Below are 20,465 nucleotides of genomic sequence, written 5' to 3'. Positions count from 1 at the left end.
CCGGTTTCGTGTTCTCTATAGTCGAGTAGGCAGCGCACGATAACTGGTCCAAGAAGATGATCCAACGCCATGCCTGGGCATAGTTGACAGAGTGCGGTACATTTTTGGTATCGTTGCTGTGATGAAGAAAGGAACAATGCTGAGGTACAGCATTCACGACTGTAATGACGTACTAGGGCGCCGTTCTACTCCGACGCGTCTCAGACATCTGCCATCCACTAACACTTGCACTGGCATAAGCTGAATGATGTTCACGTACGGACCAGATCACACTTAGGTCATCACGATTTTTATTTGTTAAGTGACGTTCAGCAACATGTGTTCCAGAATTGCGGTCTATTAGAAAACAGGATAACGGAGAGGACCATCCGTGACCGAATGGTGGCATCGTCTAAGTAGATACGCATCGGTTCGAGATGCAGAGATGAGGTGTCGAATAGCTTCGAATTCTGATAGGACTCAAAAAGGCTGGAGCATACGACATATGTGTACATTTTGTGAGCAGTGGTTCGTGCATTGCTTCTGTATGTTCACAAACTCGCTATACTTGGAACGCAACGCCTTCTCTCTTTACCATGGCCTTTCCACCACTTGCAAATCCAGTGCCCTCACTCCGGATCTCCACAAGTCCAGGCCTGGGCGCCTTCTCCTTTTCTTTGTCCTTCTTCTTCTTCTTGCCATCCTTAGCGTCCGGGACTGTAGTGAGATCCGCATCACAAACATAACAGTGTACAGTCTCCGGGTCAGGTCCATCGTCATGTGCATCTCTCTGATGGCGATGTTCTGGCTTGAGAAACTTGTTGACACATGGCTTGCAGAGGACGTGGCCGCATGGTATAGCTAGCATGGCTTTTGTGCTATTCGAGAGCGCTTTCTGGCAGCTGGGACATGTGCGGACAGACTTTCCGGTATCGGCTGACTTCTCTTCGTGAAAGTTGACGCTCGTCAGGCTTTTTAGCGACAGGCTGTGCAGTTGGTCAGGGTGGCTAGACGGGCATATAGGTGTCTGCCTCGCCTTCTCCGCGCTTGTGTGGTGTTGATCGGGGGTCTCGCCTGGGACCCAGAAGCTGGGTAGATGACCCTTTGCTGCTTTACGTTCGGCGTCTAATGTACGTTTCGCCTTGCTTTGCTCTTCGTCTGCGATGCGCTTGAGCTCTTCTTCGTCGATTTCGAATTTACGTTTCGTGCCTCTGGTCTCTCCAGCCTTTGCATCCTGCTCCTCTTCTACTATGATCTTGCCGCCCTGCCTTCCAATGACTCTTGCTGATGCGCCTGCTTTGACGGAAAGCCCCATCTGAACAGCCTCGAATTCCTCGACTGCCCGCAACCGCGCTTCCTCTTCTCCTCGAAGCCTTTGATCCTCATCTTCTAGCTTTTGGCGTTCGTTGATTTTTTCTAGCCTTTTCATCTCTTTCCGTTGAGCCAAAAGATTGGTCATGGCACACTCGCGGCAGAATAAATCGCCTTGTGAACAGCATACTGGGTCTACTGAAGGAAGGAGACATAGCTGGCATGAGCCAAACGGTAGAAAAGAGTCACGAGTGAGACGTGTTGCTTGCGAGCCCCACCTATCTTTGAGGGCATTCCGCTCGTAAGACGTGAAGATGGTCTTTGGAGGCGGCATGTTGAGCCAAGTCTAATGTGATAGAGTCGCGAGTCGCAGAATACGAAGTTTAGACGCGACTTTTCGTGATGCAATCAATAGAGATGGCAATCCGGGTGATAGTGCCAGGCTCAATCACACGATGGCGTGTACTAGACTTGATGATGTGCACGGGAATTGTGAATGCACGTCTAGTGTTGTAAGGTATTAGGCTCGTGTTGTAGTGATGGAAGAGTGAGTGCTGAAGGCGGAAGAGCCAGCCACTCGCCGCACGTGCAGGCCGCAATGCCGCTAATCCCTGTCGCAGAATTCCCAGTCCCTGGTGGCGGTGACGTTGGTTGGTCGCAGCAGCCAGCTATTGGGCGCGAAATCTTCACATGTCGCCGTCAACCCCACGACAACCCCAATGCGACCAGAGGAGCAGCCGGAGGCTCCCAGCGGGCCATGGCGCGCGGCGTCCGTCTTCACCATGGGCGCTGTCGGCCTCTTATGCAAAGGTTTCCTGACCGGGCTGAGCAAGGTGGAGACGCACGGAATGGAGGGCTTCTTGAAGCTGCTGGACGAGAGGGAGGACCCGGCGAGTAGAGAGAGGGGCCTGATTACTGGTATGCCATTGCAAAGCAGGTAGAATGCAACAAGTACTAATGAATGCTCAGTCTCGAACCACATCTCCGTGTACGTACGTTTGCCGTAATCTCGCACTCGCAAACCATGGATTCCGCTTATACAATTTGGACAGAATGGATGATCCGATATTATGGGGCATACTGCCTCTCAGCTACATGTTCAACCCAGACAACCTGCGCTGGGGACTGGGCAGCTACGACTTGTGCTTTACCAACAAGTATGTTCCCTCTAATAACATTGCAACATGGTCAACTAACGCCATATCAGAGGACTGTCAACATTCTTCACCTTCGGGCAGGTTCTCCCTACACATCGATCGGCGCATTCTCAATTCGGCGGCCTCTTCCAGCCTACCATAACGCAAGCGATCCGTCTCCTCTCGCGTGGGCCGTTCTACGAGCAAGACGCACCAGTAAAGCCTACAACGTCTCTCAAGAGCCCGGATCTGATCGACCCCTTCACTGACGGCCACCTCACATTCTCTACCAATGGACAGGACACGTTTCCTGCGCCCTCAGCATATCTCAGCCGGCGGCATGCATGGGTACACATCTTCCCAGAAGGCATGATCCACCAAAGTGAAGACCGGATCATGCGCTACTTCAAATGGGGAGTATCTCGACTGATACTGGAGAGCGACCCGATGCCAGACATCGTTCCCATCTTCATTGAAGGCTTCGACAATATCATGCATGAGACGCGCACGTTCCCACGCTTCATACCACGGCCGTTTAAAAACGTTCGAGTGACATTTGGCGAGAAACTGGATGCTGAAGAGGTGTTTGGCGATTTGCGCGCACGCTGGAAACAGATGCGCGCAACTGAGGAGCGGAAGGAGGGCCAACTCGAGGTCGGTGTGCTAAATGAAAAGCTCAAATACTCTCCAGAGGCTGTCAGCATACGCAAAGAATGCACGCGACGGATGCGGCAGGCAGTACTGGACGTTAGGCGGCAGCGCGGATACCCTGAAGACGACCCCAAGAACAGCCTCGCAGAGACATGGTTGAGAGAAGGCCCGGGTAGAGAGGGTCGCAAGGAAGATGGCAGCATCACAAAAGACACATGAGGCGCTTGAAGGGCATATTGTATTGTGTATGCATATGCGACTGCAATGTAGACTGCTATAGAGGAAAGCAAAGGGGTGAAACATGGCACCCAAAGAAGGATGCCAGGCAGACGCCTCGTCAACTTGGAAGCGCGGCAGAGTGTCAGATTAGATCAAGTAATTACACCATCAACGACTCCCGTCTCTGCGCGCCGATCAACCACAACCTCAGGCGACCGAGGGGGTTTCGTCATTGCGAACAGAAGCAGGCACCGCGATGCTGTTTGGACATGGCGGATGTGTCTCTGGCGTGCTCGTGTCGTCATCCACTGCTGGCTCCGCGCCCTCACCGAGACCTTTCCAAAGCGGACCTTGGGCAGGAACGATGAAGGTGACGAGGCTGAAGAGTCCGAGCCCAAATCCGGATTCACGGTTTTGTCGGGAGGGCGCGTAGGGCACGGGCCCCAGGCGCGCGGGCGAGAAAGTAGATAAAACCTGCGTGTCCCGCTCTTCGACAGTGGCAGATGCTTTCACCGCCCGCACCACACCAAGACCGAAGCAGCTTCATAGCGTCACCCAGACTCGCTACAAGACCCAATTACCGCGTCATCTCTCCAAGGTCCCTGTCCTCCAAGCACCAGCCAATGGACAGCAACTGGGCCCCACAGTCGCCAGATTTATCTTCCTACTACTACTCCGCTGAGCAGCCTACTCATCCCCAGCATACAGGTTACAGAGGTTCCATTTCCCACGTCGCGCCGCCCTTTGCTCTGACACATCCTGCCCCGACACTGCAGGCCAACCCTGCGCCACAGCCTTTTATGCCTCGCGGCGTCAAGAAGGAGGAGAGCATGCAAGATGCAGACTACATGCCTGACGCGTCGGTGCCCGCCATCATGGCAGACGCGGGCAGCGGCCTCGGCGGAGCAGACACGCCCAACACCGACCACATCACCATCAAGAACCACTTCCCGGTCGCGCGCATAAAGCGCATCATGCAGGCCGACGACGATGTCGGAAAGGTCGCCCAAGTCACGCCTGTCGTCGTTTGTACGTACTCGTCATTCTATCCGCACACGCACTTGCCTAACACTTCACAGCCAAAGCGCTCGAGCTCTTTATGATTTCCCTCGTCACCAAAGCCGCCGCCGAAGCCAAGGCGCGCAACTCCAAGCGCGTCGGCTCCATCCACCTAAAGCAAGCCATCACCAAGACCGACCGCTTCGACTTCCTCAACGAGATCGTCTCCAAGGTTGCCGATGCGCCGGAGAAGAACGAGGGCGACATGGATGTGGATGGCAAGAAGAAGAAGACTTCAAGCCGGAAAAAGAAAAAGGCGGAAAGTGACGATGATTTCTGAGTCGGACGTCGGCAACTCGCCATGGGCCTACAGCCCTTCTTCGTATGTCTTTGTATGCTCGTGCTGAGCTCTTACTGTGCACATTCCAGGCGACGACATTGCTGCTGGCCACCTCCGCGCGGTCTGTGACAACTGCCAGAAGACTGCACACTATTCATGTGGCCAAAGTCCAACCTTCTGACACTCCAACTGGGCGTGGATTCGAGACACTGGTACCAGTACCTTGTGGATTATCGCCATACCTTTCCGTTGTGTGGTCATGTATCTTGGTGGCCACAGATTACGGCCAGTCACGACGTTTATAGATGACGCTTCTGGCAGTCAAGGCGTTAACTATTCCGGGACATTGCATGGGCGGCGTTGTTTTGTTATTGCATGGATTACGATACCAATGAATACGGATACATGATTCTTCTCACTCGGTGCTTCTTCGCCCAGTCGTGTCGCTAACGGAACAATTGTGTCCGCGGTCCGAATACAGCGCAAGCGTCACAATCGCAGTTTACGCGGTGTGTAGCCGATGGATAAACAGCGTTGCGAGCAAAAGAACGCGCCCACCAACCAGGTTTTCTCGGTCCGCGCAATTTATCCGCCCATCTCCGCAGATCCCCACAAGTTAACGGCACCCCAGATACTCTTTCAGGAACAGGCCGTAGATCGGTTCCTGCGCCATCCCAGATGTATGCTCGTGTCTATGCTTAGCCTCATTTCTTTCCCTACATCCGTAATTTGGGGACCGTGGCAGCGGCAGGGTATTAAACATGCGGATACCCGGTGTTTTTGTCGGTCGTGGCATCGTCATACTCTCAAGCTGTCAATCGAAGAACGATTGAGCCAGTATGATCTTCTCGAGGTTAGCAGTGCTCCTAGTGGGCGTTGCAGTGTCAGTACAGGGCCATGCGATTGAGATCGAGTCGAGAGCCTCTGGCAAACTTCGCCCCAACCCTTCCAACGGCCACTGGGTCGATGCGTGGGCATCGATGCCTCAGCTCACAGAGCCAGCAAACTTGCCGCCTGCTCCATTCGTATGCTACGTTGCTCACGCACTATCGAGTTTGTACTAACACCACGTACCAGAATCAAACAGGCGCTGTCTTTGTCAACTCTACGATCCGACAAACTTTGTACATGACCACATCAGCCCACCAAGTTCGCCTCAAATTCTCCAACGTCTTTGGCGGTTCCAATCTTCCCATCACCGCCGTCACAGTTGCCCTCCCTGTGAACCAAACCGCCGGTATCTACCAGGTCCAACCCCAAACTGTTCAAAAGGTTACCTTTGGAGGAAAAGATGGGATCAGTGTACCGAACGGTGCCCTCGCAGTGTCCGACCCCATAAATTTTGAGATCAAGGCGCAGCAGATCGTTACCGTAACCATGTACCTTGCAAGCGGACAGACGACAAACAGCATCACCAGCCATCCTGGCTCCAGAACTACAAGTTGGTGGCAATTCGGCAACGCAGTCTCCTCAGCTAGTCTCGACATCAGCAACTCTACCACACAGTCCGCAGCACATTGGTACTTTCTTTCCTCCATCGAAGCCTGGGTTCAACCGCGTGTTGGCTCCCTGCTCATTGTTGGCGACTCCATCACTGACGGCCGTGGATCCACAACCAATCAAAACAACAGATGGCCCGACCTGCTCCTTGCGCGCCTTCAAAAGAACCCCTCAACCAAGTACATTTCCGCGGGTAACCTGGCTGCAGGTGGAAACCGTATCTTAGCAGACGGTCTCGGCCCCAACGCGTTCGGCCGTATTGATCGCGACGTCCTGGCGCATCCTGGTGTAAAGTATGCCATGATCTTCGAGGGTGTAAATGATATCGGAAGTGCACCTACAACACCCGAAGCGCAAGAGCAGATTTATCAAGGACTGACTCAGGCGTACGAGCAGATGGTCACCCTTATCCACGCCCACGGCATCCCTGTTTTCGGCGCTACTATCACACCTTTCTCTGCACCAGCCAATTTTACTCAACAACCTTACTCTGATCCTGAGCGCGAGAAGACACGTCAGCGGGTCAATACTTTCATCCGCACCTCCGGTGTTTTTGATGCCGTCGTGGACTTTGATAAGTTCCTGGCCGATCCCACAATACCGAGTCAACTCAACCCGTTGTATGATTCTGGAGATTATCTTCATCCTAATCCTGCCGGATACCAGTACATTGCGGATAAATTCCCTATTCAGATTTTTGGTATGTGGGCGAATGGTGCGGATGAGTTCAGTTGGGGTATGTAATACGGCGGAGAAAGCCATACTGCAGTGACTATTGGGTTTTGGAAATGTATATATCGAAATGTGTTAGTACGATCATGCGTCAGCCAACATGAGCTTTTCATGAACATATACGTAATTGACGTAAGCTTTGTACTCGATGTTTTGGGTCACGCGGGAAGGACTCGTAACTTGAACTTTGATACCAATATCGTGCGCAAGGAGATGTCACATCGCTCTCCAGATACGTCTGCTGCGAGACCCTGCGGCGTCTCACAAGGCAAGTCCAGGCACGCAAACACATACCATCTTCTATTTGACTTTATTGGTGAACTCGGACGAACACTGGCTTGAAGACCAAGGTTTGGAAAAGTATCTCTAAGCACCCAAATATGTTAGGCACTCGCTACATGTGCTGATTTACGGTTCTTCCGGCTCAAAATCACCTATTCACCTCCACTCAATTCCTCCTCGAAGTCACGATGATGGACGTAATGCGATTACAGAGAACGAAGATGACGCCTAGTGAGCCACGCCTAGAACAAGATTACGTAGTCACATGTAAAGACCAGGTTTGGTGTTAAAACCAGACTTAGACTTCTGCTCGCTGATCGATCACCAAAAAGGCGTGTTCGTACGGAAGGATTTGGAGTTTCCAGAACGAGTCCTTGACTGGAACATAAGAGCCTAGTGTGCGCCTCACAGCAAAGCAAAGACTCGAAAACGCGACGTTGTGTTGAGTCGTCTCTGTAGATAGCATCAGATCCATCGTGTGCTGGAGTTGATTTTCGTATATACATCAACAGGATATCGCTGTGTCCAAGGTATCTTCCCTAAAAGATGACCGAAGTCGCTACTGCAAATCGAACGCCGTTTTGAAACCGCCCGTGATCAGAGTTCCGTAATGATGATAACGCCATACCGACAGCCCCAGAGCCATACATCCTGTCACCAGTTTGCGTGTTGTGTTCCTTACACAATACCTTGCGAGAACCTCTCCACGCCATTCTTGATCTCTCTCACGATCTCCACTGCCTCGTTGGTGCTCTGAGCTTCAAAGTCATATCTCTTCGTCTCCCTCTCTTTGAAAACAATGACTCGGAACATCTTTGGGTGCTTTTTGCTGACCTTGCTACCAACTACACTGCTGAAATGCACAGTCGTCGTCTTGCCTTGGCCTTCAACACCAAAACCACCACGCGCCCCAGTCTTAGACTCGCCAGGCATGATGTGTATATACTCGTTATCAAGAGCGATGATCCGCGATGTCGAAGAGGCAAAGGACATGGGTTGTTTGCGGAGAACAGCATAACGGCGGTAGTAATTCGTCGCAGTAAGGGCCAGAGCACCAGAATCGCCAGTTCTGGCGAGTGGATGGATGAGACCTTGGCCAGAGACAGCTGCATTTGTTCGGTCACCCTTCTTTGTCTTCTTTGGCGCACCGCCGGTACTGATGATGAGAGGTGCATTGGGTGATGATGATCCAGGCGATCCTGCAAGCCCATAGACGCCGTCACCCACGAAGCGTCGACGCACGAGATCCAGATCCATTCGTGTGTCGAGAGCCTCCACGGTGCGGTCAGGTGGCGCTACTGTAGTGCTGCCACTCACTTTAAGGATGTACAAGGCTTTCTCCAAGCGTAAGTCGTGACATACTTGATCGAATATATCAGCAATGTAAGTGTCCGTGGTGCAGGGAATGTTGAAATGTTTCGTGTTGAAATTCTCGTCGGTGAAGTGGACGTTGACTGTTTTGGGGGCGCCTGTGCGGCTAGCAGCATGTGTTTGAGGTACCTTTGGTACGTCGGCAAGATTGCTGGTATCCTTGCGCGTCGCTGTCGGCGCAAACGAAGGTCCGGTAATGGGGTTTCTGAAGCTCTTTGCACGGCTTGGAAGGGGCTTCAGGGGCTTTTTCTCCTCTTTCTCGTCGGGACCATCGATTTGCGATGCGACAGCACTGGCTGCCTCTTGACTATAGATCGGCGTGAGCTTCTCGTTCTCGCCAAATTCTCGTTGAGATGCCTCGACGAGCGCGAACTCGTCCCATGGCTTATCTCGCGCTCGAGGGCGCATACCACGAGCATTGTTTGAAGCGAAGTCTTTCAACGGCTTGTTCCTAGTCAAAGGCGGGAACTCGTCATCAACCTCGCCGTCATCATACATGCGCATGACCCAGCGGTTCACATTCATCTGTTCAGGAGAAAGTGGCGGTTCGAGTTTCTCCTCTTGATAACGATGCAATGCGTATCCGATCGCTTCCGCGACAGTGGGGCCTTCACCTTTGTCATTGAACTTTCGGATGAGCAGCTCTACAGGTTTCGAAGGCTTAGACGAGAATGGGTAGTAGAGTTTGATGTATAGAGGGTTCTGTTGAGCTTCGCTAGCAGCATTCCACATAGCAAAGCGCTGTAGCGGATTCGATGGCTTCTGCTCTTTGGCTCGAAGTGCTTGAGTCAACGCGCTTACTGGCAGTACAAAGCTGATCGGCCGTGGTGGAGGCAGTGCTTGCAGTGTTGGCGCAATGGGCTCTTTCTTCTTTTTTGGTGATAGGTTCTGGAAAGGTGTCAAGCCCGGCATTGTGGGAAGGTCACCACCTGCGGGAGAGGAGTCCAACGGGTCACCACCTGCACCGATAAGAGATGCGCTATCGTCGGAGCCAGAGAATTCGGATGTGAGGGAGTCGTCTGATTCATCGCCTTCGTGTAGAGCTTCAAGGCGTGCGCGTGCGCCGACAGCCCCTGCTGCGTCTTCCTCAATACGCTTGGACAGCAACTGGCTTGCGCCAGCGGCTTTGCGAGGATTTACCCTCCTCTTTCTGAACGACGAATTATCAAACTCATTCTCCGAGGACATCTCACTGCTCGTTATGGTGTCTCTTCTTGGTCTGCCTTTGCCCGCATCTACAGCGTCCAACGACCCTCGCCGCAATGCATCGTCAGGTGGCCGGGATGGGGATGTGATCATGAGCGAAGGTCCTTCTCCAGCTTCTGCCAACTCATTGCGTAGGGCTGATCCAGGCATGGGCGACGATCCGGAGCGCGTCCGTAGTGGCATCTTGGTGAATTTGATTTGGTTGGCCGGTCTGGCAATTTGTCAGTTCAGTTCACGTGGCGTACGACGGTCGCCTACCTTTGCGAATCGTCATCTTCATCGCTCTCGTCGCTAAGGTCACTGCTATCATCCTCCTCCAGCTGTTCCTTCCTCCGCCTCCGTTTCGCGTTCAGTGTAGGGCCCACCGTATCGTTGCTTCCCCCTCCAGTGACCATGCCCCCCTCCTCCTCATCTTCACCGAATCCTTCTGGCGACTTCAGGCCAGCTGAGCGCGGGGCCTGAAAGTATTCCGAGGTGATCGCCGTGGGTATTGGTGGGGAATAGGTGCGCTTGATGTCGGCGGCGTTGGGAACCCAGCCTGCAGCGCGGAAGGCGGGGCTGTTCAGGACGCTGGAGTCGACATTGATCAAGCGTTCGCCGACGCCGTCTTTGATCGACGAGAGGTAGGCGGTTCGAAGCTGGTATAGCACAAAGCTGCTCAGGTTAGCTGACAAGTATGTCGCGCAAGTAAGATGGGCGTACTCTTCGTTCTGAAGGAGCGACATAGTTGGAAGGTCAAGGTGTCATAGTCTCGTAGTAGAAAGGTATGCTCAGACCAGCTGAAAGGGTATCATGAAGCCATAAAGGGCAGATGTAGTGAAGCATGTGGGGATGTGAATGTGTACCTTGGACCCTGGCTTGGCATCGGCCCTTGTCGCGGCGCGCGTGCAGTGATCTCATCGTCAACTTTCTGAATTCCTGCGCCAGACACCCGCCTCTCAACGAACGCGCCAAGACCACCATGAATCTACTCGCCGGGTACTCCGACTCAGAGTCCGACGGCGAAGCGCCGCCCGCGCCAAAAGTAGTCGCGAAGCCATCCGCGAAGCCAGCCTTCCAGAAGGTCGTCGATCGCTCGAATCCAGGGCGCATCAAGGTCAACCTTCCCGGCGCGTTACAGTCGCGATCCGACAAAGACGATATCCAGGATGATGCGCCGCCGGCAAAAAAGGCGCGCCTGGGTGGAGGTTCGTCGTTCGGTGGCTTCAACGCAATGCTGCCTGCGCCGAAGAAGCCAAACGTAAATGCCATTTCAGCATCCGAAGGTTCCAAGACAGGAGGCAGAGGATTAGGGAAGGGACTCGCTTCTGGTGTCAACCTGAAGACTGGCGCAGAGCCTGCGTTCAAGAGGGAGTCAAAGGTGGAGGCGGAGGAGTACGACGAGACTGGCAACCCGATCAAGAAGGAGCCTAAGTCGAGGGAAGATTTCAGGGCTATGCTAAACCTACCAAAACCCAAGTCTGCGATTAAAGCAGAGGTGAGGTCAGAAATGCCGACACAAGAAACAGAGGCAGAGCCCGAGCCACAGCAGGTGCCCAAGCCTGTTGCCCCACGTTTTGTACCTATGTCTGTCGGCAAAGGAAAGAAGAAGAAGCCTATGGCTCCTCGACCAACAGCATCGAACGAGATGAGCACTGCGACAAACACAAATACAGATGCATCCACATCACAAACGCAACAGCCACCTCTTGAGACTAAGGCGCGGAAGCCGAAGGTCTCTCTCTTTAGCGTCTCGAACGAAGCAGAGCCTGCGCCCAAGGAGACATCCGACGGCCAGTATCAACCACTTCTCTACGACGGGGAAGAGGAAAGAGATGTTGCTATGACGGAGGGAGCATACTACATGCCACCAGCACCTGAGGTGGCACAGTATGCTCCTTCATCTACGAGTGGATCTAACCCTCATGACCTAACCAACATTGCTTCTGAGTTGAACCTATCGGAAGCAGAGCGCCGCCAACTATTTGGTAAGAAAGGACGCGGTGGACCAGACTTTTCTGATGCCACGATCAAAGACTTCAACACAGACATGGAGTATGCCCATAACGAAAAGCTACGGCAACAGGGTGAAGCAGTGCAGCATAATCCACTCAAATCTATATCCGGTACTGGAAAGAATAGCCTCCGAAGTCTGGTAAACGTCGCGACCACCCAGAAGGATGCACTGGAGGATCACTTCGCTGCTGGTGCTCGAAATAAGAGAGAAGCAGGCAATCGGTATGGCTGGTAATAGTATGAGGCATGCTAATTTTTGTGGAGGAGAACCTCCGGGGCCACGGCCAGAATCGGGGAATCTCTGACTTAGGGAAGGCGTTGGCGCTATCATACAGACTTCAGGTACGAATTGTGCTTCTGCTATTGCCCATTTGGACCTAGCTGCCAATTGTGGGTCCAAGGGCTAAGTATATTACTCCTTGCTTCTTCTGATCCCTGCGTCCAGTGCTTTTCGTTCTTATGCCTCTCAGTGAGTTAGGCCATAGGTGACTCTCAGATTGACTGTGTTTCTTTGTCGAGTCACTGTCACTATGAGTTTGCCTGTTATACACCAAGGTCGCATATATCTTGTGATACTGTTGACTCCACTTCTGTTTTTCTCTTGAGCTATCGAAACTCTAATGCAATCTTTCGATACCAACAGTCTGTAGTCCGACTTGACCTCACGCATTCACTGATGGCCAATTAGTCAATCGCGGTAAACATCCTGGTTTATGGGTGATATATGAACTTGCAGAGTGCTACGAGTCACTTTGGGCTATGCTGTAGAAATCTTAATATTGATGTATATGCAGAGTATTGGGTATCATCATTACGTTTACTTCCCAGCTGCAGCTTTAGCGGCAGCCTCCTTCTCCTTCTTCCTCTGCAGATACCTTTCCTTGGCACTGCTGATGTCCTTTTCTGTTTTCTGACTCTTGCGTGCATGTTCCAGCTTCGCCTGTTCCTCAGCTTCTTCATCTGCTTTTCGTTTGTTCGCCGCTTCGATTTGTTCGACGACCATCTGTGTCTGCCGTTCGCGTTGCGCGTTCCTACCGGATTTGGGCTTCGTCCATGCTGACTGTGGTTGGTCTGCAGCGGCAGTGGAAGTAGATGTGGAAGAAGCGGGCTTAGGTTTCGCGATGATGTTGAGTCCTGCTGAGAGTAGCTGACTTTTGTCTGCTACCTGACCTTCTTCGTTGAGTATGACATTCTTTCCCTGCTTACGCAACTCGTCCACAATTTCAGCGTCTGTCTTCTCCTTCTCGGCTTCTTCGACAGGAAGTTTAATGCCCTCCTTCAGTGCTCTCGCGGCTGCCTCCATAGCCTCCTGATGCCGTCGCTCCTGATCTGCAAGCATCTGCTTGTGGAATCCTTGCATACCAAACTTCTTCTTCTTCTCTTCTTCTGCTTCTTGCCGCTTCTTCTCTTCCTCCTCCGCTCTTCGCGTCTCTTCTTGTTGAGCCTTGTATGCGCCTGTTACGAACTTCTCCTTGTCGGCGAATTCGTCGCCCTCGGCTTCGCGCTCGCGTTGGATGAGTTTATCGCGGGCTCGTAATTGGTCTTTCTTACGCTGCTCGGCGGATTCGAAGAGCGCGTCCATGTACTTCGGTTCCCGTTCCGCGGCGTTGTCGCGCTCAGCAGCCTTCTTTGCGGCGTTCACTGCGTGAAGCGCGTCGTAGGCAGCGTCGTAGTCGTATAATGTGGCATCGGCTTCCAGTGCCTCTTGTGCGCGTTTCTCGGCTTCTGCGGCGCTGGCAGAGTATGCGATGGTGGTGGGATCATCTTCTTTCGGTTTAGGTCTCTTGGACGGAGGAGCTGGAGGTTGGCCTTTCTTCGGCTTCTGCGGCGCTGGTTTTGAGGGCCCCGATGAGGCAGAGGCAAGCGTGTCTTCGAAGCTAAGCTCGCCAATCTCCTGGACGCCATCCGCTGCTTTGGATTTGCCCTTTACATCTTCCTCCTCGTCATCGAATAGCGGCTTCTTCTTCTTTCCCAAGGCAGGCTTAGCAGCAGCCTTCGCGAGTGGATTTGCGCCCTTGTTTTTGACATTGAGGCCGAATTTGAACGACATGTTGGGTTTAGGGTCGGAGTGGTGTTAGAGTCGCGGTCGCGAGTTGACATGTCGCATGCCAAGACGCTCGCGCAACCAGTGAAATCATCAGCACCTCCGCGCCTTCTCCGCAACTCACCCTCCTCCACTCTCAACCTTGGGATGACCGTGGGCATTTCACCCCCGTACCTTCTTGCACATCTCACTCATGCATGACTGGCTCCTGAATCATCATAGTCCTCATCATGGAGGAGCAGGCTAGCGACGCGACAGCGGAGGACCTCTACACCAAGGCTAAAGCTTCAAGGTTCCACTTCAAATCCGGCTCCAAACGTCGCTCAAAGCGGCACGTACGCGAAGGCAAAGACGAAAGCACCGACGACCATACTTCAAGGAGACACAGGTCGGATCGCAACAGTCAAGAGCGCCGCAGCCACCGCGATTCAAGACGCAAACACAAGCACAAGCATCGTACCTCTCACGAGGACCGTCACCCCACGTCTACACGAGATGGCGCATACTACGACCCTGACTATCGTCATCGCGAATCATTGTTCGATAATCTAGATGAGTCAGGCGCATGCTCTCCCGGTCCTGGCCCAGCTCCCGACGAGGCCTTCCGCGAGTCGCTGTTCGACGCGCTAGCCGATGACGAAGGCGCAGCATATTGGGAGGGCGTCTATGGCCAGCCTGTACACATATACCCTGATACGAAGCCTGGCCCCGATGGCAAGCTGGAACGCATGACAGAGGAGGAGTATGCAGACTACGTGCGGACGAAGATGTGGGAGAAGAGTCATCAGCACATCGTTGAAGAGCGCGAGGCGAAGGAGCGCGCGCGTCAGCAGCGGAAGGCACAACGCTGTCAGCTTGACAATGAGGTCGAGCAGGAAGAGGCCGAAAGAGGTAGTATTCGGCGCCGTATGGAAGAGAGCCTACGTCGAGGCGAAGAGCGCAAGAAGGCCAAGGAGGCGGAGGCTGCATGGGAGAATTACACGACCAAATGGGGCGGTTTGAAGAACGTTCAACGTTTGGATGGAGAGACAGATACGAAAGTGCGTGAGCTCATGCCGTGGCCTGTAATTTCTGGCAAGGCAAAGCATGTGTCAAAGGAAGAGATTGAACGCTTCTTGAGGAGCGCAAAGACGTGGAAAGAGGATTCGGTGGCACTACTGAAGGCGGAACGAGTGCGTTGGCATCCTGACAAGATGCAGCAGCGGTTTGGACAGCACATTGATGGCGATACGATGAGGCAAGTCACGGCGGTTTTCCAAGTCATCGATCGGCTATGGAACGAGCGACGCTGATTGGAATGTGCCTTTACCACGCATACGTTCGCATTGCCACGTTAATATTTTCTTTACTTCGAGATACCCACAACAACGCAGCTGCATCCGTTTACCGGCATACCCACCAGCGGCTATCGGTCTCGGCAGCGAGTTAATATCAATCGTACTACTCCGTCACCTCCTTTCTTGGCACCAGGTCACCGTACATTGACAAACTTAATCTCCGGCTTCCAAGAATCTTGGCGTACTGTATTCATGACGAAGCAACTGGGCTGATGTAGTTAAGCATGACGATCTTCACTATGCTGGCGCTTGCAATGCTAAGGAACCGGCTAAATGCTTGGTCTTGGACCAAAATGCTTTTGCCAACGCCATCGGTGGATATATCACGTATGGTCATCTGGTCGTGTCGCATGCCGAGATGGATAAATTGTAGACAAGCTAATGATGCGAAGATAGAGTGGCTTGACTGCATGCTTCGTGGGTTGGCATAGTGCTTGAGTGAGCTTGATCAGGCCCCGAAAGCTTGTGCAATATCAACATGTACACAATTAGGTATACAAGTGCGATGGGATCTGGCTCTGAAGCCGTTAAGAATGGAGAACAAGTGCAACGAGTCAGGGTGGTTCTGAACGAAGGTGTTCTCGCTCCACTCTTGTCGCACTACAGTGTGTCGGGCCTATAGCATGACAGGTGAACACCAAACCCATCTCCATCGGAAATGAACTGTTTCAAGTTTCAAAACTTCGCCCTCCAACACTTATCCAACCAGCATTTTTGGTCCCTGAATAACCGGTGGTCTGATCTTGTTTTCAGAACACGGCTCCACACATGGCGACGGGTCGTAGCCATGCACCCCACAGTTACAGCGGCTGATATACGCCACTAGCCAGGCATGCTCTCACGACCGCTGTCCTCCAATTTGGAAAGCCTCCTTCAAGCCGATGCGTAGCCATTGTTCACCGGCGATCCCTGATGCTGATCAGTACGTTGCAATGCCTCCATTGATATATAAGGGTCTCTGATGTCCATGAGTGAAAGACACCAAGCATCTCCAATTTGAACAGACACCATGTTTGCTTTCTCCTCTATCCTCCTCGCCCTCGGCAGCGCCACAGCGGCTCTCGCCTCGCCCCTCAACCTCATCCTAGAGGCTCAAGCTCAGGAAGAGTCTGCCAACCTGACTGCACGCGCCACCCCCGCTGGCACTGGCATGAACAATGGCTTCTTCTACTCTTTCTGGACCGACGGTCAGGGTCAGGTTACTTACAACAACGGTGCCGCTGGAAAATACGATGTTCAGTGGTCCAACGTTGGTAACTTTGTTGCTGGCAAGGGATGGTAGGTTGCTCTCATCACCTCTACACACGATCATACTAACTCCCTTATTCAGGAACCCTGGCTCTGAGCGTGTAGTCACGTACTCTGGTACCTGGAACGCCGCCAACGTCAACTCTTACATTTCGCTCTACGGATGGACTCGCAACCCACTCATTGAGTACTACATAGTCGAGTCCTACGGCTCATACAACCCCTCTTCTGCTGCTCAGAAGAAGGGCTCCGTCACCTCTGACGGCGGTACATACGACATCCTCCAGACTACCCGCACCAACCAGCCTTCTATCGACGGCACTGCTACCTTCCAGCAGTTCTGGTCGGTTAGGACTAGCAAGCGTGTCGGTGGTACTATCACTGTCAAGAACCACTTCGATGCTTGGGCCAAGTACGGACAGAAGCTTGGTACGCACAACTACCAGATCCTCGCTACTGAGGGTTACCAGAGCTCTGGCTCTGCTAGCATCACTGTTGAGGGTCCTTGAACGATGGCTCTTTAAGGTGTCGAAAAGGCCTCGTGGCTAGAATTCTTGTACATACACGCAGACATTTCTGAAAGCTATCAACAAAATGCGCATCACATATTGATTAATTTTGTGGATCAGTGATTTACAGTTTATACCTGTGGCGAGCCGGCAGCATCGGGCGATCTATGCCCGAGGAACGGTTTTCGAAACACGCGACCTCACGCGTTGATGAACGAACCTCGGAATCTTCCAAGGTTCGACTCATCCCCACCCCCGAAGCCACTGACATCAGCCTTGACAGAACTTGTCGGTGTCATCGATTATATTGCATTCGCTGATATACAGTAAGACGGACCCCAGGACTACCTAGATAACATCTTCACCACGGATAACTCAACGCCCATACGTGAGGCCATGACATTGGTCACTGAATGGGCGAGTGACTACGGTAGTATTTCACGTAACTTACAGGGTATGCGAGCTTTTGCGCATACGGACAGGCTGTTACCAATGGCAGGCGCGTACGATATTTATGGCTTGCAGGGGCGCAGACAGACACTCGGATACTCTCAGCCTTGTTGTCTGTCGCAGGTAAGCTGAGAGCATCATCGAGCGACGTCGTCTTTTCATATCCTCTCATACATTTACTCGTGTGTTATTCACTGTTGTACCGATATCTTCACTTCACCCTTGCGATTACAGCCATGGTTTGTGGCGGCAAGCTCATCTGCGACGCGCGGAACACTGCCATACTAGCAAATCCCGACGTTGCAGGCTATGGAGTATGCGCTTCTGCTCATTTCATCATGGCTGCCATTGTTGTTCTTGTCTTCTCGCTGACATCAAGCTCGTTCAGGTTCTTGTGTCGTTTGTACTCTCGGCTCTGCTTACAGTCGGAGCTGTGATATGCGCGTATCTTTCGGATTCAATGCCCGAAAAGTACCTTAGCAAAACGGACGAGGCCTTCATTAAAGAGTTCCAGCGCATCAAGAAGAATTTGCCATTCCGCCTTTTGCCCGCCAAGTTACGTCCACCACCTACTGAACGACAGGGAAAGCTCAGTCGGGAGAAACGTGTGGAAGCATTCGACCGCTTCATATTGTCGTTGAGCGACCAACAGCTTGCGACTGGCTTGGCGATTCTGATAGCTGCCATCGCAAACCAATGTACGCTTTCACCCCCTGAATTTCGAATTGCGTTCTCATTAGCATGGTTCTCAACTACTACACATCTGGCGACACTTGACAGTTTACGGCAGTATTTCACAAAACACAAGACTCTACGAAATGTGCGAGTATTTGGTATGCTCACCTTCATGGTCTTGTTCCTCTATTGCTTCATTGTTGTATTGGTCATGGAAAATAGTCCCGATAACATCGTTCCGGTTCAATGCCATGTCCAAGGTTCGGTCAGAACGTATAAGGATGAGGAGATCACTCTCTCGACCTACTTCTGGCCCTGGGCGATGACGGCCCTTATCATCATATTTGCATACAAGTCCAAGCTCCTCCGCACGTACTCATACGGGTCGAACGACTTCATTGGCTTAGGACGCTACTCAAAGAATGTGCTATCTCTCTGGAGCCGGTGGAGATATCCGAAAGAAATGCAATTACCAATTATGGAACCTGATCAGTGGAACTACGTCCGGAAGGAAGCCGCCGAGGAGCTTTTTGCTGGGCGTCGTCAACGTCTTCTCATGGATCTCGTACTCAAAAGCAAGGATCCTGCCTTTATAACCGAACTAGCCAACGCATGGAAGTATGCCGAATACAGATATTGGCATTCAATGCTTCCACTGGTACCACCAATGACATTCATGCTTGTCTTTGGTCTTGCCCAGATGATACTCTTCCGTTGGGAGTTGGGTGACTACAAAGCCATTGAAGTCGACACATCCATGGGTTTTGGACAGATTATCCCACTAATACTACTTGCACTGCCTTTTCTTGCTGCAGCCGAGATATATCAAGGTAGGTCTTGAGCGTTTTCCTCAACCTCATTGGTTGACAAAACCATAGAATCCAGGTCGGCCTCCCCACCGGGTACGAAGTCGTTAACGTCTAATACCGTGGTGATCAGCGAACCAAGTTCAGCCGTATCACCAACGCGAGTCGATCGAATGCCGACCCTCCGAGTGACCTCATCCGCTGATGTTAACGATCCTCGTTTGGTCCAATTAGAAGAACAAGGACGCGAATATGACAATGAGATAGCCAACGTCAAAAGATACTTCTATCGGGAAGTGGAAGAAGTGAAAATGCAGCACACAAACGCCAAGACGGATCAAGAAATGAGAGTCATCCTCATTCGCAAAGAGCAGCTACTAAAAGACACCAAAACCTGTTTTGAGGCTGAAAACAAGATGAAGGGCAAAGGGGTTCCTCTAAAAATCGCCTCGCTTCTCTACATGCGGGTGACTTTTCTTGCCGCGGCAGCTATTCTTCTTAATCTGCCACGTAGGCATTTCATTGGTGGTATCATTGGAGGAGCGCTGCTGCTCATGCAGCTCAGCTCGCAGTTATATGTGTGGATCTCTACATTGCGGGGGACGGAAGTCAAGGTTTACGTTCGGTTGTTGGCAAAGTTCGACGAGAACAAGCAGGGAAGGCTGCGTGCTCAGTTGCATTAGCTTTTGACACACTTAGTCTGAGTTCGCGACTGTTCCTGCATTCCTTCTCTCAAGACGGAGCAGACCATCCATCTTGTCTCATGATGGAAAGTGGCGGTTTAGAAGCCGCCCTTCTATACATCCACGAACGATGTGTCTAGAAGATCTACTAAATCGCTATAGATGTCGTGTTACACAAGAAATGGTGATGGTTGGATGAGCGTGGACAAATTGCATGGTGGCACTTCAACCAAGATCGCGAGACTGACTGGAAGTCAACCACGTAAGTAGTCTTACGAGACTTCGCTCCATTTCCAAGATTCAGGACTGTTGTATGGGAATCACATTATGTACCATGAAGGAAGGAGACATCATCGTCATACTGGAAAGAGGGGACACTCCGTTGATACTAAGGCCACATGGGCAAGAGCTTAACAAAAGTATCCAGGATGTGCATGAGTGGGATTTCAATGCCGAAAGTTATTTACACGGCCTAATAGATGGAGAGGTAGTGTTAGGCGATTTTGATTATCAAGAGTTTGCCTTACGATAGTTTTGCGCTTATGAGCCTTTGCTATTCACACCACGCACGACAGGTCAGCATGTACCTTTCCCAACATGTGAACACATCCAACACAACGGCGAAGCAAAAAGAATACGAAGATTGCAAAAACATACAACAGCGGGGATTCGCTAGTGGTCACCCACCTAACTACTAATCCGCCGGTACACTGCTTGTATATGGCTGAGCGGACGGGAAGCCTAATTTTCAGTGTCCTGTGGTCGTATGTGGAATGCAAAACCAATTTTTGAGTCATATCCCCAATCTAGAACGCGCTGTTTTGCGCCTTGCCAAGCGCTGAGTCCACGATCAGACGTGATGTGATGCAACTCATCTCGAGGACGAACAAAAGCTTCTGCAATCGCCCAAAATGAGGCCTGGTGCTTTGTTACGGCTGAGCCTACCCCGACCCAGCCGCCAATCTCGTATTCCCAACTTCTTACTGCATCCA

General features: G+C 52.0%; 10 protein-coding genes across 10 annotated transcripts; 7 read left to right on the top strand and 3 right to left on the bottom strand.

The window, feature by feature from the left end:
- Window positions 1-305: 305 nt before the first annotated feature.
- On the bottom strand, window positions 306-1,829 carry CC77DRAFT_1015523 (hypothetical protein). Its single transcript, XM_018524042.1, has one exon. The coding sequence runs from the start codon at window positions 1,622-1,624 to the stop codon at window positions 542-544; it is 1,083 nt and encodes a 360-aa protein (XP_018391619.1). The 5' UTR covers window positions 1,625-1,829; the 3' UTR covers window positions 306-541.
- A 180-nt stretch (window positions 1,830-2,009) lies between these two features.
- CC77DRAFT_924781 (hypothetical protein) lies at window positions 2,010-3,296 on the top strand (the record flags this gene model as incomplete). Its single annotated transcript, XM_018533820.1, has 4 exons — window positions 2,010-2,208; window positions 2,260-2,278; window positions 2,343-2,447; window positions 2,498-3,296. The coding sequence occupies 4 exons, from the start codon at window positions 2,010-2,012 to the stop codon at window positions 3,294-3,296; spliced, it is 1,122 nt and encodes a 373-aa protein (XP_018391618.1).
- Window positions 3,297-4,096: 800 nt separating this feature from the next.
- Window positions 4,097-4,635, top strand: CC77DRAFT_924154 (DNA polymerase epsilon subunit C; the record flags this gene model as incomplete). Its single annotated transcript, XM_018533790.1, has 2 exons — window positions 4,097-4,325; window positions 4,376-4,635. 2 exons carry the CDS (start codon window positions 4,097-4,099, stop codon window positions 4,633-4,635), a joined length of 489 nt encoding a protein of 162 aa, XP_018391617.1.
- Window positions 4,636-5,474: 839 nt separating this feature from the next.
- On the top strand, window positions 5,475-6,879 carry CC77DRAFT_1004199 (SGNH hydrolase; the record flags this gene model as incomplete). Its single annotated transcript, XM_018523251.1, has 2 exons — window positions 5,475-5,660; window positions 5,713-6,879. The coding sequence occupies 2 exons, from the start codon at window positions 5,475-5,477 to the stop codon at window positions 6,877-6,879; spliced, it is 1,353 nt and encodes a 450-aa protein (XP_018391616.1).
- Window positions 6,880-7,827: 948 nt separating this feature from the next.
- On the bottom strand, window positions 7,828-10,451 carry CC77DRAFT_1056292 (stress activated MAP kinase interacting protein Sin1; the record flags this gene model as incomplete). Its single annotated transcript, XM_018527895.1, has 3 exons — window positions 7,828-9,937; window positions 9,985-10,380; window positions 10,429-10,451. 3 exons carry the CDS (start codon window positions 10,449-10,451, stop codon window positions 7,828-7,830), a joined length of 2,529 nt encoding a protein of 842 aa, XP_018391615.1.
- Window positions 10,452-10,687: 236 nt separating this feature from the next.
- Window positions 10,688-11,956, top strand: CC77DRAFT_925667 (hypothetical protein; the record flags this gene model as incomplete). Its single annotated transcript, XM_018533868.1, has 1 exon — window positions 10,688-11,956. One exon carries the CDS (start codon window positions 10,688-10,690, stop codon window positions 11,954-11,956), a length of 1,269 nt encoding a protein of 422 aa, XP_018391614.1.
- A 435-nt stretch (window positions 11,957-12,391) lies between these two features.
- On the bottom strand, window positions 12,392-13,805 carry CC77DRAFT_1015519 (hypothetical protein). Its single transcript, XM_018524041.1, has 2 exons — window positions 12,537-13,805; window positions 12,392-12,483 (listed from the first exon to the last, which is right to left on the bottom strand). Exon 1 carries the CDS (start codon window positions 13,769-13,771, stop codon window positions 12,539-12,541), a length of 1,233 nt encoding a protein of 410 aa, XP_018391613.1. The 5' UTR covers window positions 13,772-13,805; the 3' UTR covers window positions 12,392-12,483; window positions 12,537-12,538.
- A 27-nt stretch (window positions 13,806-13,832) lies between these two features.
- CC77DRAFT_29843 (hypothetical protein) lies at window positions 13,833-15,175 on the top strand. Its single transcript, XM_018531123.1, has one exon. The coding sequence runs from the start codon at window positions 13,996-13,998 to the stop codon at window positions 15,055-15,057; it is 1,062 nt and encodes a 353-aa protein (XP_018391612.1). The 5' UTR covers window positions 13,833-13,995; the 3' UTR covers window positions 15,058-15,175.
- Window positions 15,176-15,798: 623 nt separating this feature from the next.
- Window positions 15,799-16,955, top strand: CC77DRAFT_1036882 (xylanase). Its single transcript, XM_018527035.1, has 2 exons — window positions 15,799-16,380; window positions 16,433-16,955. The coding sequence occupies exons 1-2, from the start codon at window positions 16,112-16,114 to the stop codon at window positions 16,857-16,859; spliced, it is 696 nt and encodes a 231-aa protein (XP_018391611.1). The 5' UTR covers window positions 15,799-16,111; the 3' UTR covers window positions 16,860-16,955.
- Window positions 16,956-17,115: 160 nt separating this feature from the next.
- Window positions 17,116-19,945, top strand: CC77DRAFT_1015516 (hypothetical protein). The gene is made up of 3 exons (XM_018524040.1): window positions 17,116-17,623; window positions 17,698-18,814; window positions 18,863-19,945. Exons 1-3 carry the CDS (start codon window positions 17,546-17,548, stop codon window positions 19,471-19,473), a joined length of 1,806 nt encoding a protein of 601 aa, XP_018391610.1. The 5' UTR covers window positions 17,116-17,545; the 3' UTR covers window positions 19,474-19,945.
- Window positions 19,946-20,465: the final 520 nt, after the last annotated feature.

The sequence above is a fragment of the Alternaria alternata genome, assembly GCF_001642055.1.
Source record: "Alternaria alternata strain SRC1lrK2f unplaced genomic scaffold CC77scaffold_1, whole genome shotgun sequence".
Classification (NCBI taxonomy): domain Eukaryota; kingdom Fungi; phylum Ascomycota; class Dothideomycetes; order Pleosporales; family Pleosporaceae; genus Alternaria; species Alternaria alternata.
The sequence above is the reverse complement of the archived record's forward strand: the minus strand, read 5'-3'. Positions and strand labels throughout refer to the sequence as shown.